Genomic DNA, 16463 nt, shown 5'->3' with positions numbered 1-16463 from the left:
CGAGTTGATATATAACATCGCTAGGTGCAATAACAATGATATAATAAAAGTGTCTTACTATCTTTATTTGCAATATTGTACCGTCTTTTGGTATTATTTTTTCGACACATTGCAATCGTACTAAGACAAAGCACTCGTTACAAAAGTACATACTGGTATGTGTAAAGCGAATTGTATTATAAATGATTTTTAAATGACCGCATTTATATTATAACATACCTTATTTTTTAATATTGTCTATGATTATTTTGTATTTTAAACTATCATAGAATTTACGTCTCTATTAAGTAACACTAAAGCTTGTTTTTGCATGACGTGATATTAACGCTTGTGTCAATGAGTGTATAAATTAAAATAAAATGCCAGTATAGTTTGATCTCTTGTATACATTTATAGTCTATCATGTTGTTCAAAGATGTGAGGTGAGGGAGGATCTTAGTTAATGGTATAGCGCCTAGACGAGATGGGGCCGGTTGATAACAAATTGCTTAATTATTATTTCAACAATAGCTCTCGCTAATGTATTACAGACGTGTAATTTGACCCTGTATTCTTTACGATGGTTGCATTTAGCAAGTACAGAAGGTTGGTTAATTGCAATGTTAAACTAAATATTCATTTAATGGCATTTTTACAGAGAAATGTCTCCTATATATAGTAAAGTAACAGCCTATAAAATTCCCACTGCTTAGATAAGGCCTCCCCTTCCATTAAGGAGAGGGTTTGAAACATATTCCACCACGCTGTTCCAATGCGGGTTGGTAGAATTTCGATGAAATTAGACACATGCAGGTTTCTTCACGATGTTTTGCGTCACCGCCGAGCACGAGACATATTATAAACACAAATTAAGCACATATATATAGTGGTGCTTGCCTGGGTTTGAACCCGCAATTATCGGTTAAGATGCATGCGATATAGGATAATGTAATTTAACTATGTATAATATTTATTGCGGTAAAAATGTCGCAATGATTTTTTTTTATTATTAAACAATTAATTACGAGAATACGGCAAAATTACAGACTTATAAAAAGCATTGCGTATTAATACTCTTAAAACGAATTCCTTTCTTTACAACAGATTGAAATTTCGTAATGTTACTTAAAAAGTTGTAGCCAATAATGTAATTTATCTCCTCTTGTGCGTTTTGAAATATGTGTTGGTCTGATGGAGTTTACTTCGAAATCAGAGTTTTAAGCCTAACATCGTGATGTAATAGAAATTGGTAAATAAAACGCGAACAGTTTCCGAAATGGTTGTAAAAAATTAATTATAATTTACGTTCTGTAACCATTTAAATGTATTAAATCTATTCATTAATTGCATTGATCTTTATTTTTTTGTTTATTACGACATCAGTTCTTTACCTATTACAATATTTTAAATACTATTTTTAAATTCAAAATGAGCATTTCCATTAGATCTTACACTTGGACCCTTTATTTGTGTATGAAATATAAACTATTTCACAATTTAGTTGGTGATAGGGCTTTGGCCAAGCACGTCTAAGTAGGTACTACTAATTCATCACATATTCTACTACCAAATAGTAATACTTAGCAATGTTGCGTACCGGTTTATAAGGGGGTGACCCAGTGTTACTATAGACACAAGTGACATAACATATTTGTTTCCAGGGTTGGTAGGCGATAAAAGTAATGTTAAAAATTTCTTATAGGACCAATGTCTATGTAGCGGTTACCACTTACCATCAGATGTTTATATGACGATGCTTTACATTGTCAATGCGCCATTAATCTTTGGAACTATAACGTAATGTCTCTTCACTACTCTACTTGATACTTACTTTTTTAATTGCATCCAAGAACAAACTAAACTTTTTTCTCATATTAGTAAGTAGTTCTAAAATAATCTCAGATTAAAAGAAGTCTATAAATAACGACTACTTATTTAAATTATGTAAAGTATTTTAGTACAATATCATTGTAAGCACTAATACTTTAGTTATATAATTTAATTCATTTTATTTTTAGTTATTAAGGAACTATTGTTTCCGCAGTGTTTTCATAAGTACTTAAAAGCGGTTCTCAAATATAAATGGTATATCTTCTTATTATATAAATAAACGCACACATAGAAGTGTACATATTCAAAACATAGTTGCTCGTTAAGTGTCATTGTTGATGTCCATGTGGATTTAATGTAATAATAACATTATATAACAATACGCCAATTATTATCGCACAAGTGGGTTGATTATCGAATATAATGTGTCAGTAATGCGGGCAGTCGGTCGTTACCTTCGCGAAATGGAAAGTGTTACACAGATCGCTTTTGGTTTTATATAATATTGCACCAATGCATTGCTCTTATCGGACATCGATTAATAATTTTATCGATTATATTAATAGCTAGCGATTTGTCCCGGCTTCGTTTGGCTGCAAAGCTGATACTAAATGTTAGTACATTATTTACAACATATTATTTAGTAATAATATGTTCATTTACGACATCACATCAGAAGCTTCTAAAATTATTAGTATTTCTTTACTATGTTGTCTATGTACTAAATACAAAAAGCTACTTCTTGAATCACACTACTAAAAAAACCACATCAAAATACGATGCAGAGTTGTAAAAATTTAAGCATATATGGAGATATCGACAGAAAAAGCGACTTTGTTTTATACTATGTAGTGATAAAATTAGTTGTTCCTATCGACTTTTTCAAACAACCCAACTTCACTATTACATTAATGGATACTATATATTGCAGATGGTTTTTGCAGTATTCAAAGTCATTTTGATTTAGATATATTATATAGATATATATTATTAAATGACATTTGGAATTAGATATGATAATTTGCATCATAACACGCTGTACTTTTTTCACTTTGATTTTGCGATAACGTTAATCATTTATAACAATTATTTTACAAGTATAAATTTATGTGAATAGTAAAACAGTATAAAGATTCTATCGGATAAATAAAAATAATCAATAACGGTAAAAAAAAAACATTTTGATTATACTGTTTGTTTAAGTTTTTAATGTATTATAAATTTAAGCTATTTGTGTATTCCTATTTTAAAATAATAAAATATTTATGGCTGATTATTCAATCATCGAATAACTGAACTAATAATTAACTAACGAACTAATCTAACTGTTAAGGAGACAAGTATAACTAACTGTTCAAAGCACAAATACAATTACTACATTTTCAATGACCATTTATCAAGCTAATACTTATCATTGAATTTTAATTGACAACTTCACTGTAATCATTTATGAGTGAGAAACCCTCATACGTTGTAATGTGTTAGAAGAGGACAGAAAGAGTTAGCCTTGTTCAGTCTTCTCAAGTTTTGTTTGTGTAAATTTGTTGTTTGGTTTTTAATTTTTTTTATCATCGTTATCATATTACTATGAAAAAAGAAAAAAGCGCTTTTGCTTATTTTAACACTGCTGAAGTTACAATAGCAATTTCATTAGTTTAGTCGAAAAGATAATAAATCAAAGACAGATGTGGTGACTAATAAAGATAAAGATGCGGCTTGACTATTGATTAATTATTATTATTTTAACTTGCGTCGATTATCGCATAGTAAACATGGGCATGACATTATACTCGTAGTATCATCAAATAAGATACCAAAAATAAATCTTCTGTGCAACTACTGTATATTATTTGGTCGCCAATGTTAACGATAATATCAATTTCCAAAGTAATATAAAATTAGAAATAAAAGCAAAACAAACGTCAGTGGATCTGGTTATATCTGTTGAATCTTTGGCGGGCTGTTTCACAGATCATAGATTTATATCCACAGTCAAAAGCGTTATTGACTAATATTTGACGATCGAAAAACGCAATATTTTGTTATCTGTCAAACAAGTACTACGTAATTATTTATTTGACGTTTGAAAAATTGACTTTTAATGTAATACGTTTTTTATGCAAGCTATTGGATTGAACGGCGCCGCTTAATAAAAAGGCTTCACTGTTAATTGAATGCAAATTAACCTAGATGCCTGCAACATATGTATGTATAAAATATTTATATAAGATTTATCAAAACAGATATAAACCACCCAAAATGCGGTCAATATATTAATAAAGTCACAAAACTAATTAATTTTCTCAATTTAATAACGAAAAGTCAATTTTTGTAACTTACTTGACATCGAGCACAAGGTCGACCGAAATATATGTTTTTAGTAAAGAGGTATTACCAAAATCAAGATACCCGTCTTGGGATAAAATTATGATGAACTACATGAGATAAGTTATGTTCGTATACGAAAACGCTACGATACGAATAAAGATAATGAACAGCACCGTTTATTTATCACCCTTACGAATTCGGTCTTGCTCAAGGTTGATTGCTAAAATAATCTTCAGGCATTGTCTACAACTTATGTCCAAATTGTTGATTAGTACGTTATTTTAATAAATGTACGCTGTGTGTGTTTCCTAGACGAAAACTCTGCAACTCATATCCTGTTCATTTGTCCTAAACTTCTTCATCCCATTTATGACATCCTCCTTCCTAAAGCCCCTCGCCCTATAAATGTTTATTGACGTTTGTGTTAAGTCCATTTGGTTCATTCTTATATAAATATATCAAATTTAATAAAATTAAGTTGTGAATAGTCTAATTAACTGTAAATATTTGTGTTTTTCTAGGTTAAGGATTAACAAGGAAATTGATACTACTATTCTTGCCTTTAAAATTCAATTGAGTTTACTGTCTCAACCGCACCGATCGATCTCATTCGTGTCTTCTTCATCCTACGTGACATTGGCGAAATGTGCCCCGCCGGCACAACTAAAAGCCATTAAACTAAGAATTGTATATATGTGCACTAATGTTGATGTAAAATTACAAAAAGGTACATCAAACACTTTTGTATTTTTGTGATGTGTGCCTAACTACATTGATGTAGGTTAATAAAAAAATCAAGTAATTTTGTACAAGCAATTTTGCAACGTCGTGTTATATTTAATCTAAAAAAGTGTGGGTCTGTCTTGTATTGAAGATCTACATGCTTTTTAAAACAATATAAAACATGAAATACTCACATAAGCAAAGAAATCAAACGTTCAATGTACGGACATTCACTTGGTGGTAGGGCTTTGTGCAAGCCCGTCTGGGTAGGTACCACCCACTCATCAGTTATTCTACCGCCAAACAACAGTACTCAGTATTATTGTGTTCCGGTCTGAAGGGTGAGTGAGCCAGTGTAACTACAGGCACAAGGGACATAACATCTTAGTTCCCAAGGTTGGTGGCACATTGACGATGTAATGAATAGTTAATAATTCTTACAGCGTTAATGTCTATGGGCGATGGTGACCACTTACCATCAGGCGGCCCATATGCTCGTCCGCCAACCTATACCATAAAAAAAAACATATCATCGTTTTATTTCCTAACATATAATTAATATTATAAAATAAAAGAATTTTACTGGATGATGAATTTTTAATTACTCTGTAGTCTGTATGGCATGTGTCGTTAGGTTCCACTGAGTTGTAACGTCTTATGTGGCATAATTACCATCATCACCCATTTTTATTTTAAAAGATATGAAGTCGGTTTTTTGTTTATATTTTTGTATTATTGATGACACTGATGGGCATCGATAACATAATTTTTTGGGATAACGAAACTTATAATTGTTATAATTACTACATACTATGTTGTTTTAAGAAAATTTGAAGGTCATATTTAAATCGGAAATCAATTCACTTATGAACATTAACTATAACACAATCAACAATTTACCTACTAAATATCTTTGTTTCAAAAATTATTATATTTACTTAAAGCATATCGTTCTTTTTCTAGAGACAAAGTGATTTAGATGCAAAAAAAAGATATGACACACGAGCATAAAATGATCTAAAGCCTCAATTACCAGGTAGTTATTTTCATAATTTCTCAATGACATGTCCAGTTAATTAAAAAAAATGTCGTTGACGGTGTGAAAGAGAATATAGTGCTACACAAATCTTTTACAATGTCGTTTATTATAAGTTTCACTCGTTATGAAAAAGTAAAAGTATTTTTTGATTCTATACAATCAAACTATGAATATTTCTTTAACGTGAGATGTAAAAAAACTCAAAGTTTACCGTTACAAATAATAGTTTTTCATAATTAATAGATCTGGATTATATAGAGTTACTATGTTCAATAAAATGAACAAAATTTCCTGGTATTAGAAATAAAAATATAATATTGGTTGTTCAAAAATTATTATTATAAATATGTTTTAGTTCAAATAAATATACTATTATTTTCCATTAAGTTTTAGTAGGCGGAAAAATAACTCTATCTCTATACTTCACGCTTAAAGGAAAAGACATCAACGGGATCCTACACATATGTATGATTCAGAGGTTGTAAAAGTATTAGTTCTTGAATTATTTGTATAAAACTAATATTTGTTTGAAATGATATTATGTTGAAATTTTGATGTGGCTATTGTTATGTTGACAGGTATCTTATAATATAATGGATGTCTATTTTGGTTGAGGTCATCTTCAATTTTTTTTTAATACTAAATTACTGCTGCTAGTTTTAGTTAAATCTTATACGTCGTAAATACTTCAAATAATCATTGAAGTTTACTATCTGAATAATTTGATTTCCAGTCTTTTCATTCATCTCTACACAATTGAAGGAAGTTACGATTTAACGAAACCTTGACCAATTTAAAAAACTAAATGTTATAAAATTACAGAATGCTTGTGAAGATTTTCTTACTGATACAGGATTAATTTATAAAGTGTACGTGAATGGAAAAATCCGATAATTCTTTTGATTAAAACTAAAGCTGCACTTAGTTTACATTCGGTTTTTCTTCGCGTTAAATTTAAAACAAAGATCTGATTCTCGACGGTGATTCTGAGGAGAAATTTACAGAACTATTCCCAATATAAGAGAAAAAAAAATAAGTACTTTGAAGTACATGCTTTAATATAAACATAAATTAAATTATATATACACTGTAAGTTCTCAGGCAATGATCACATCCGAACGTAATGTGTTTCTCAAGGAAATGTACCATAATAGACATCTTAAATCCGTTGCAAATCAAAACAACTCTTTCCCAAACACATTACAAGCAATTTAATAATTTAAAATACATTCTAAAACAATAGTCATATTAAAATGTATTGGAAATATCTATATATTATATATCGATGAATCGATATAACAATTTTTTTTATCAAGATATATTTTTAATGAAAGCTCGAAGACAAGAGATTAGTTTATGTAGGAAATAATTAATTTATTTTCGGTCATTTACCTTCGAAAAGAGACAGTCGTACAGATTTTGTTTTAAATATATTATTAACTATTAATAATTGCAAGATTTTTTTATTCTTATATATTCATATTTAGCTTTTAGGAAAATAAGAGTGTATTGCTCATGTTTAGTTGTTATGTAAATAAAAACTAAACTTATCCTCAAGCTGACATGATCACGGGACATTGAGTGTAAAAGGATTTAAGATCGTTCAAATAATATATAACGAGCCCGATTCAAATTCGCCGTGCAGATGTAATGATAAATTCGGCCGTAACACGTAACATAAATCTAGAGCCAAAATCTCCCCATCCAGCTTAAATCCCTGACATTTCGCTTCCGAGCCCTAACGTCCCCACTACAGACCACGGCACTTGGTATCGCAATCACTAACGCGCTGAACTCCCGCGCGTCGAGTCGCGCTATGCGTCGGTGGTGAATTAGTGTAGTGCAGTGTTCGTGTTCAGTGATTTAAGATGAAGTCTCTCAGCGCTACCGCGCTACTCACGCTAGCTGTTATTGCAGGTGAGGATATGCTAAACATTCAGGACGATTTAATGACTTGACTTGCAATAAATATAAAGATTTTCGAAGGAATACATTTCATTATTGTTTTGAATTTTTCCATTTAATAAATGTTAAAAAAAACATTCTTTAAATAAACATTTAATATTTTAGTATACTTTTACAATGAGATTAACAGAAGCTAAAATTGTGTTTCTAAACGCAGTAAACGAATGCTTCAAATAACTAACTGATTTATCGAATGATATTTTGCTTCGGTTGGAATTTTCGCGCTGTGTTTGCTTCGAGCAATTAAATAACACAGGAAAATGTAGTGGGCATACGACACGGTGATTTATATACATTTGTTATTATAAACTGCGTGCAATCGTGTGATTTATGAGTATTATCAATTTAGTTTTTAGTATTACTAAAAAACTGCATTCATAACTTATGATAGGAATTTATAAATATGAAAAACTTAACTACGAGATAACTACCGTAGAAAATACACTAGAAATCCTGCAACGTTATAGTGTATAACAATTAAAAGGATAGCGAAATTTCAATATAATTTATATTTCATATTGTCAAAAAGAAATGTACAAGTCGAAAACTTCAAAATGACTTTAATATAATCAAACAAAACTTTCTTCTCGTATCTTGCGTCATTTCGCGATTTAAATAAACTCTCTTCTGAATATTTAAGAGCATATTAAAAAAAATACAATTCAAATAATTTACTAGTTGCAAAATATATTATTGAAATTATATAATTGTTACAATTCGGTGGAATATTTTACATACATTATAATAAAATTAAATACAAAATAGATGCATTGTTTTTAAGATGTAAGTGTAATATAAAATAGAAAAAGTCGATCTCTCGAATTATGTAATGGTTTAGAAATTGCATTTTAGATTGATATAATTCCATACTATATTATGCAGATCACACTCATCCGTTGTGAATTGAACTTTCGTTTTCTATTAACCGCACTATCGTATCTAACTAAAGCCATGAAGGTTTTTTTAAATACTTTTGGGATTAAAACTTAGCGAACAAAACTTCGGTAAAAAAATTTAGATCAGATAAAATAATAATAATATGTTTTTATTTATTCTAAAATATCAACGAAACGAAATATTAATCGAGAATGGATTTAAAGATAATTTCGTACACGAAATTTATTTACTGTTACTAGTATTATTTAATTATAATATAAAACTTTTTTTCTGCAATAATTTATTTAATGAAAGAGTTTTATTTATTTCACCTTAAATTAATTGTTATATAATATATACAGGAATACATAGATGCTTTTTTAATTATTTGTCGGCCTTATTCTATTTAGAAATAATAATTAATTGTGCTATCGCAAGTTGTTTGTAATTGTTAGCAGTTGCGTAATATGGGTCTACGCGTACCGTCACTGCAAACATAAATTGTGCGTGGATTCGAATATATATCGCTTTTCCTTTTATGGACGTGTCGTTTATTTCGTATTTTGTCATTTGTATTCTGCATTATTTTTTGGATATTTTAGCATATAAATAGCATTATAAATATATTATATTTATTAAGATTTTTTATTCGTCACAGCAATTGGTATTTAAATAAAAATTTCAGATGAGGAATAGAGATAGATATATCCCATATAATGTCTACCTTTCCAACTGAGTTAAACTTCAATAATGATACTCTATTTATTTAAATATGAAAATTTGATTTAAGAACGTCAAGATTAGTACGTACGAAGGTTCGTTTAAAGTGTAATAAGTAACATTAAAATTTCAAAAAATATTTAAAAAAAACAAGTATTCGATGGGTTACCCTTGATAAATAAAAATATGATATAGATTATATTTTAAATACAAGGATTATTTTATAATAGTTACTTAATAAGGTAACATGTACTTGCCTGTTTAGAATATTTGCCAAGCACCTAGTTTTATGTAAGACTTAACTAGAGCAACAGTATATGTTATAAAATATTTTTCGCAATTATTAAAAAAAAATGTAATTACCATTTGTTATTTTTCATGTAATATATTATTATATAACTCTAGTTTGACCGATTTACTTACTGTCATATTAATGCAAAAACAAAAATATTTGCACACATGGAATTTTGTAATAGATAAGAAACACAACAGTTCTTTTTTTGTTTTGTTTATTTTCTTTATGTTTTTTTTAGTGTTCAATCATTTGTTTATGCCCTAGCATTAAGTCTTCAAAAATATGTATTAAAAAAAGCTACTATATAAATCTTGCCCGTGGAATGGTGGCAAGAATGCTAGCAGCATTTCCTCGCTGAATCGCAATTCCGGTACTCTGGGCAAAAACGAACCAGCCCTCTTGTCACCAGTGGAGGCAATAAGGCAATATACTTTTTTATATAAAATTTGGTAACCATTCGAAAGTAAAAACTGCATTGCAATTGTCAATGCCAACCTTCGAAATATTAATAATTATTACCGACTTTACATAACACACAAATAAACTAAGAAATGTTAATTAAAGTTGAAATTAATATTAAAATCGCAGGTTCAATTTGTAACTACTCTTGTGAGTTTATTTAAATTGCTTTTTTAGTTTTTCTCAGCTGTGCCCTTATAAATTTCATTTAAGATTGGCGTTGATTTTATATTCTAAATCACTAACGGCTCTCCTTGGTTATAAGAACTCTTTATTCAATGCAGTTCTATTTTTAAATGGATTTTCATTTTGTGTGTTTTTATTGTGTGGCTTGGCTTTCCAAGTAAAATTTATGGTTCATAAATACTTCTGTTAAGACTAAGCAGATTCCTCAATCTGCTAGATGCTATCAATTACATGTTTATTGACCTTTTAAAATAAAATACATGAGTCATGTTGAATAAATATTGTTTAGCTGGAGGTCGTTGGGTTCACTATTCTTATTATCACAACATTAATTCAATTAAGGATTATATTTCTGATGAACGCAGTCATTTTAATTATATACTAACGCTTGTTTTGTATATTAGCATTACCCATTTTAAATTAAGTAATATCTATTTCATACGTATGAATTCACTTTTTATATCAAAACTGTCATAATTCGTATTTCAAAAAAATTATGTAATATGCTTATTCAAGTTTGTTTCATGGTTAACAAAATAGTAGGACATATATTTATATGCATAAAATACATCACGAATGTTATAAATGAATATTCTAAGTTACATTTTTAATATTGCTCACACAATAGTGTCTAGAGATATATTTGCTGTCATATGTCTTTTATACGAAGTTCTTCATCCTTTCTGTAAGTGTTCCCATTCTGCAATACTTCATGCCTCTACTTACGTCCGAAACACAATTGATACGCTTGTTTTTCGACGGAAACTACAAAGCATCGACAGTTGCCCCACAACCGAATTATCCACGCTTCGGTATTGTTATGCAAACATTTTTCGAGTTCGTTCTATGCTAGAATCGAGATTTAGATTCATAGTAGGGGTTTTATTACTGATGAAAATACCATTCTTATTCTTTTTTTTTTTAATTTCCGCTGATGATAAATGCTTTTAAACATATGTTATTTGAATAAATACTTACCTTTTTTGTGAAATAAAAAAACATCTTTCAGTTTTTTATATAAAGATATTATTTATTCTATTTTATGTGTATAATATTTGACTGTGTTTGAAAGGCAAATACATTATAAAGAGTATTAGTTTAAACGATTGTATGGAACCACAATAGATTATGTCGGCCAAGGCTTGTTTCACAAACGCATTAACGATTCCGTTCGCATCCACAAGTTTTGTTAGGTCTAGTCTAGGAACAAAACATCTAGGTTTTTGTTACACAACTAATCGGGAATGCACTTGACATGAATAAAAAAAAAGAATATTATTAAACTACTTTAACATTGAAAATATAATATTTTAATAATAGAATATATTTTTTTGAAATAGTTCGTTTGATAAAAAGTTTCTGTGCTCTCTAATGTCGATAGAATATTGAATTTTTTTTTTAGAAAATTCGTCTACTCTTGCCTATGGTAATAACGCAGACATCGCGGTTACTAATGGCATTTATGCGTTGTTTGCTTTTGTTTGTTTGAAAGTAATCATCATATCTTGACGAAGTTTTAATGGTTTAAACCTTTTATAAACTATTATATATAATATTTTTATTTAAATCCTAATTGTAAAGGAGTAATCCTTGAAGATACGTAAAATAAATCACATCAAAATTAAGAACAACAAAAAAAAACAACTGACATATACATTTTATGATCTGTTAGGCTAATCTGTATCAAGAAACTCGAAACTCACTGCACTGTGCTTGAAACGTCAGAATGTAATATACGACTTTGACTAAAATTTATAGGATACACGTATCAAAATGGCGCATCACAGTAATTCATTTGTCAATATTACATGCTTGAGATACGAGGTGATTTCTTACAGAACCGCACTGTTGAACATTACAAGTGGGATCGTTACCAAAAATACGTTAGGAAAAAGAATACAGTAATCTCATGAAGAGTAAATATATATACAAGTCACAAATAAGAATAAAATATTTGTACGTAAAATATAACCTATAATATAATATAGATATTGGGTGCGTCAATAATATATGCAAATAAGAACACGCCTTAATGACTAATTTCAGTGTAGGTTAGGACTTCAAAACGATAATTATTGATTTTAATTTATCGAAAACATATTAAAGACGTGCGAGGTTTTTGTTGAGCTAATTAAAAAAAGGCGTTAGAATACAGTCAATATTTTGCGTCAATATTTCATTACATATTTATACCAGTTACTTTTTTGAATACATCTTTGAACAAGTAACAAAAAACTCTTATTATTTATATCCTTTAGTAATATTAATTATGTATTTAAATTCTTCATTTTTCATAAAAATAATTATGTAGAAAAATTTATAATTACACGTTATAAAAATATGATACATTATTATTGTAAAGTGGGTTCTATCAAAATATTTCCAATGTGATATATCGCGAATATATTATATAAATATGCATATTATTCAAGTTTGTAAGAACGAATTAATTTAAGTATTTCGTCTGTGCAATACCGAACTGTTAGAAATGAAAACGTCGTGAATACGATCGACGGGTCATCGTCACCGTTTTGTTTAATTTATAACTTATATAATAGGTCAAAGTTTACACAATTGTTCGAATCAGTATCGTATTAGCTAATCCTTCGCAAGGTTACTAATAAAATGTGGGCGAGTCAGTTATTTCTAGTATAGATCAAAATTTATGGTCTTTTGACGACATCATTTGGTAAGGGTTTCTTAACACCGTGACTGAGACGCAATCGATTTAAAACGCTGTGACAAAATTATATTATTTACAAAATGTTAATCTTCACTATGGTAATAGTATTACATTATCGCCCTTGTAATAGTAAAATTGTAATAGTTGCAAAATCGCCGAGTTAATTTTAAACAATTATATATAGTTCTATATTGTTCAATAAAATTAAAACAAAACCAAAATGAAACTTGCCTGTCACCTATTAGTTCACAAATTTCAGAGTCATCGTCATTAATGACACACGAACGTTTATTATAAAAACTTTTTCCATATTGATTCTTTTATTTCATTTATTTACATTTCTCCAAATGTTAATGAATACTCGGATATATTTAATTTTTTGTCGAAGAATACGAGAATGATACCACAAATGCGTCGCTAGCCCTTTAGTCTTATTAGTATTATTAAATTGCTTCATTTATAATTCAAGCTATTGCGTACCACCCAGGCGGGCACAGAGCTCTATCATTATTATTAGAATTGTAATTAATTCATCTTTAGATTATCCAGACAGTAATATTAGCGTCATATTAAGAAGTTTTTTGAATTCGTATCACATTTATGTTTTGAGATAAATGACGAAATCAGTATCAGGGTATCGATTGCTAATACGAGGATTATCGCACAAATGTTTACTTAATATTAAACAGAACGTATCCAAATGATCGTAACGCACTAATTACTCGTCATGCGTTACGATGTAAAGAAATGGTATTACGCAAGAATGGCGGAATAAGATATTTTTTATTGTTTAGTAACTGCACTTTCACGGTCATGAATGCTTGACTTTCCTTACATTGTACACAAGGTTCGCTCATTAAACAATTACATCATTACTAATTAATCCGATGGAATAATTTCGTTGCTTTCAAACATGTGTGAAATTTTGATAGCGTTTAGTGTTTGTTACTCGGATAATTTGGCAGAAGTTTTAGAGTTTTAATACAATCTAAATTTAATCCAGTTAAGTCAATCGATCATTTCTGTAACTGTTTTGTTGCAATGAATATGTCCAATATCATATCATATCAAGCTCAAAATAACTTCTAACAAATTTGTCCATTATTATTTTTAAAAAAAATGAGAAACATTGAAATAATATATGAAAATAATTCTTAATCGATAGTTTACGTTCGTTTCTCATTTGATAAGTTTTATAATACAGTGATATTGAAATAATAACAAGTAAATAATAAAACTGATCAACGATCAAATAAAATTAACGCAAAAAAAAATAAGTATCTGAGCCGTAAAGCCAAAATGCATTTAAGTATAAAATAGTTTTTACAATTTCATAATAATCTTTTAACGCTACACTTAAAAAGTATTTCTTTACGAATTATTAAAACACGGAAGTCAATATAATAAGCAAGATATTATAATGATAAAAAGGAAAGTGCATTCGTGAATAAAACAAGTCATTTATAAAAAAGAATAGGAGTTTCCCTCTCAAGAAATCGTTACTTTTATTGCTAACTCCGTAACGTAAAATAACGCTAACACTTCCAGTTTGTTCGTAAGTGAAAACGCGCAGGCGCATCTACGCACACATGCTCGGACGTAACTAACGTGCAATTAGTTCGTATGTGTGGGTAAGCTCTCATTTGTGCATAGCGAGACAGGTTGATTGGTGAGGTACAATTTCATTGTTTTTTCGTGATACGATGTCGCGAGTAATTATGTTTAGGAATAAGCCTAAAGATATCATTTTTATTTGATTGCAAGCACGTGTCGTTTTGTGAACTTCTAAGTCTGCATTTTAAATAATAATATGGAATTTTTTTTTTCCATATTATTATGATGAAAACATCAGTGTTTTGCGGTGTAAAATGTTTGATATGCTTTCTTGCATTTACCAAAAAAAAGAGCTAGATTACTTTTTATTCCGCTTTTTTACTAAACTTTTTCTATGCGAGATAATGTTGATAGGTGATTGACACGCTTAGCCGTGTTGTTATATAAATGAAGATGAATATATATAACCACCCTAAAATGTAAACATACAATGCTTGTCTAGTAATATTATTAGTTGACCGTTAGGACAAAACAATCATAAAACATCATAAGATTATAAGAAAACACGATTTGAAAGGCTGGTTTAATAAGCTTCATTTGTTTTCTTTGTACTTAAAAACTAAAAAAAAAATATTAACCAAAATATACGGTGATTATGACAAAGGTTTAAGGTAAAGTATTGTTGATTCTAATTCAAAGTTTAAGTAAATAATGTAGTAGGCTATTTGAAGATACTGCCCAGTGACAAGAGTTCAAATATGTATTAACTTTATGGTTATCCTTGTAAGTTTGCGGATATTACTGAACATACATGGTTTAATGTTAAACATTGTGGTTTAATAATAAGAAGTCAATTGACCGATTCGAGTAATCTATATTGACGTCATTATTTGACTTATGTATGAATTTAAAAAAATATTTATATTTTATTAAATTTAAATATAAATTCAATTTTGGAACGCGTTCAAATTGTATTGTATGTTGCGTAGGTGATTTTAATAGTCCATTCGTATTATATACTTCTTCCAATTTGACGGTATCAATAAGCATCAACATTATCCATACGAATACCCGGGGCGAGATATAAATCAGTAGCTTTTATTTTGAATTATTTTATTTATTTTAACATATCGATGTTCGCTTGAGATATATTTAACGAAATATTATACGACCAGTAAAAATACATACGATGTTCGTCTACGTTTACTATAGATACCTTGTATATATACTACAAAGATACCTTGTTATATATTAGTTTTAATTTCTACTAGATACAGGTACTGAGTAGGTACTTCCTAATGATCATATGTGGAAACATTTTTTTTTAATAATCAATCATCTATGAATAATCGAAAATGTCTTTTGAATTCTTGATTTTGTTATTCTTAACAAAATTTTATCAACCGCATTTAAAAATACATAAATTAACATTCGTTAATAAAAGCAGCATTAATTACTAACAATGTTACATATAAATTATATTCATCATTTATATGATACATAATTCTATAATTAGTATTTAAATGAAAGAAAGTTCATTCTTTATTAATACTAAATTGTTTGTGAACTATGAGTGTAAACAACTATTAAAACGAGATCCTTCGTTTGTAACGCATCTGGTTTTACATGAAGGCCATGTTAAACCAGCTGATGTTACGAAGTAATCAGATGACAGCGATTGCATAATTACTGTTCGAAAGTACATTTCTCCAATATCAACGAAATGTTAGCGAAACTCGATTTCTCACTGACTTTGCATATAAGTGGCAAAGTTACTGGGTATGACAGAAGATTCGTTTCAAAATTCGAATTGTCATGATTTGTGA

At 29.0% G+C, this 16463-nt stretch overlaps 1 protein-coding gene across 6 annotated transcripts in view; it reads left to right on the top strand.

The window, feature by feature from the left end:
* Positions 1-7622: 7622 nt before the first annotated feature.
* Positions 7623-16463, top strand: part of LOC124531473 (MATH and LRR domain-containing protein PFE0570w) — a 97865-nt gene continuing 89024 nt past the window's right edge. For all 6 annotated transcript variants that reach the window (XM_047106390.1, XM_047106086.1, XM_047106312.1 and 3 more), the window contains exon 1: positions 7623-7816. In XM_047106390.1, the coding sequence (XP_046962346.1) occupies positions 7768-7816 (49 nt within the window). In that variant the 5' untranslated portion in view covers positions 7623-7767. The remainder of the gene's footprint in view (positions 7817-16463) is intronic.

This window comes from Vanessa cardui, chromosome 1 (assembly GCF_905220365.1).
Source record: "Vanessa cardui chromosome 1, ilVanCard2.1, whole genome shotgun sequence".
Classification (NCBI taxonomy): domain Eukaryota; kingdom Metazoa; phylum Arthropoda; class Insecta; order Lepidoptera; family Nymphalidae; genus Vanessa; species Vanessa cardui.
Note: the sequence above shows the minus strand (reverse complement) of the source record. Positions and strands in the feature narration are given on the sequence as shown.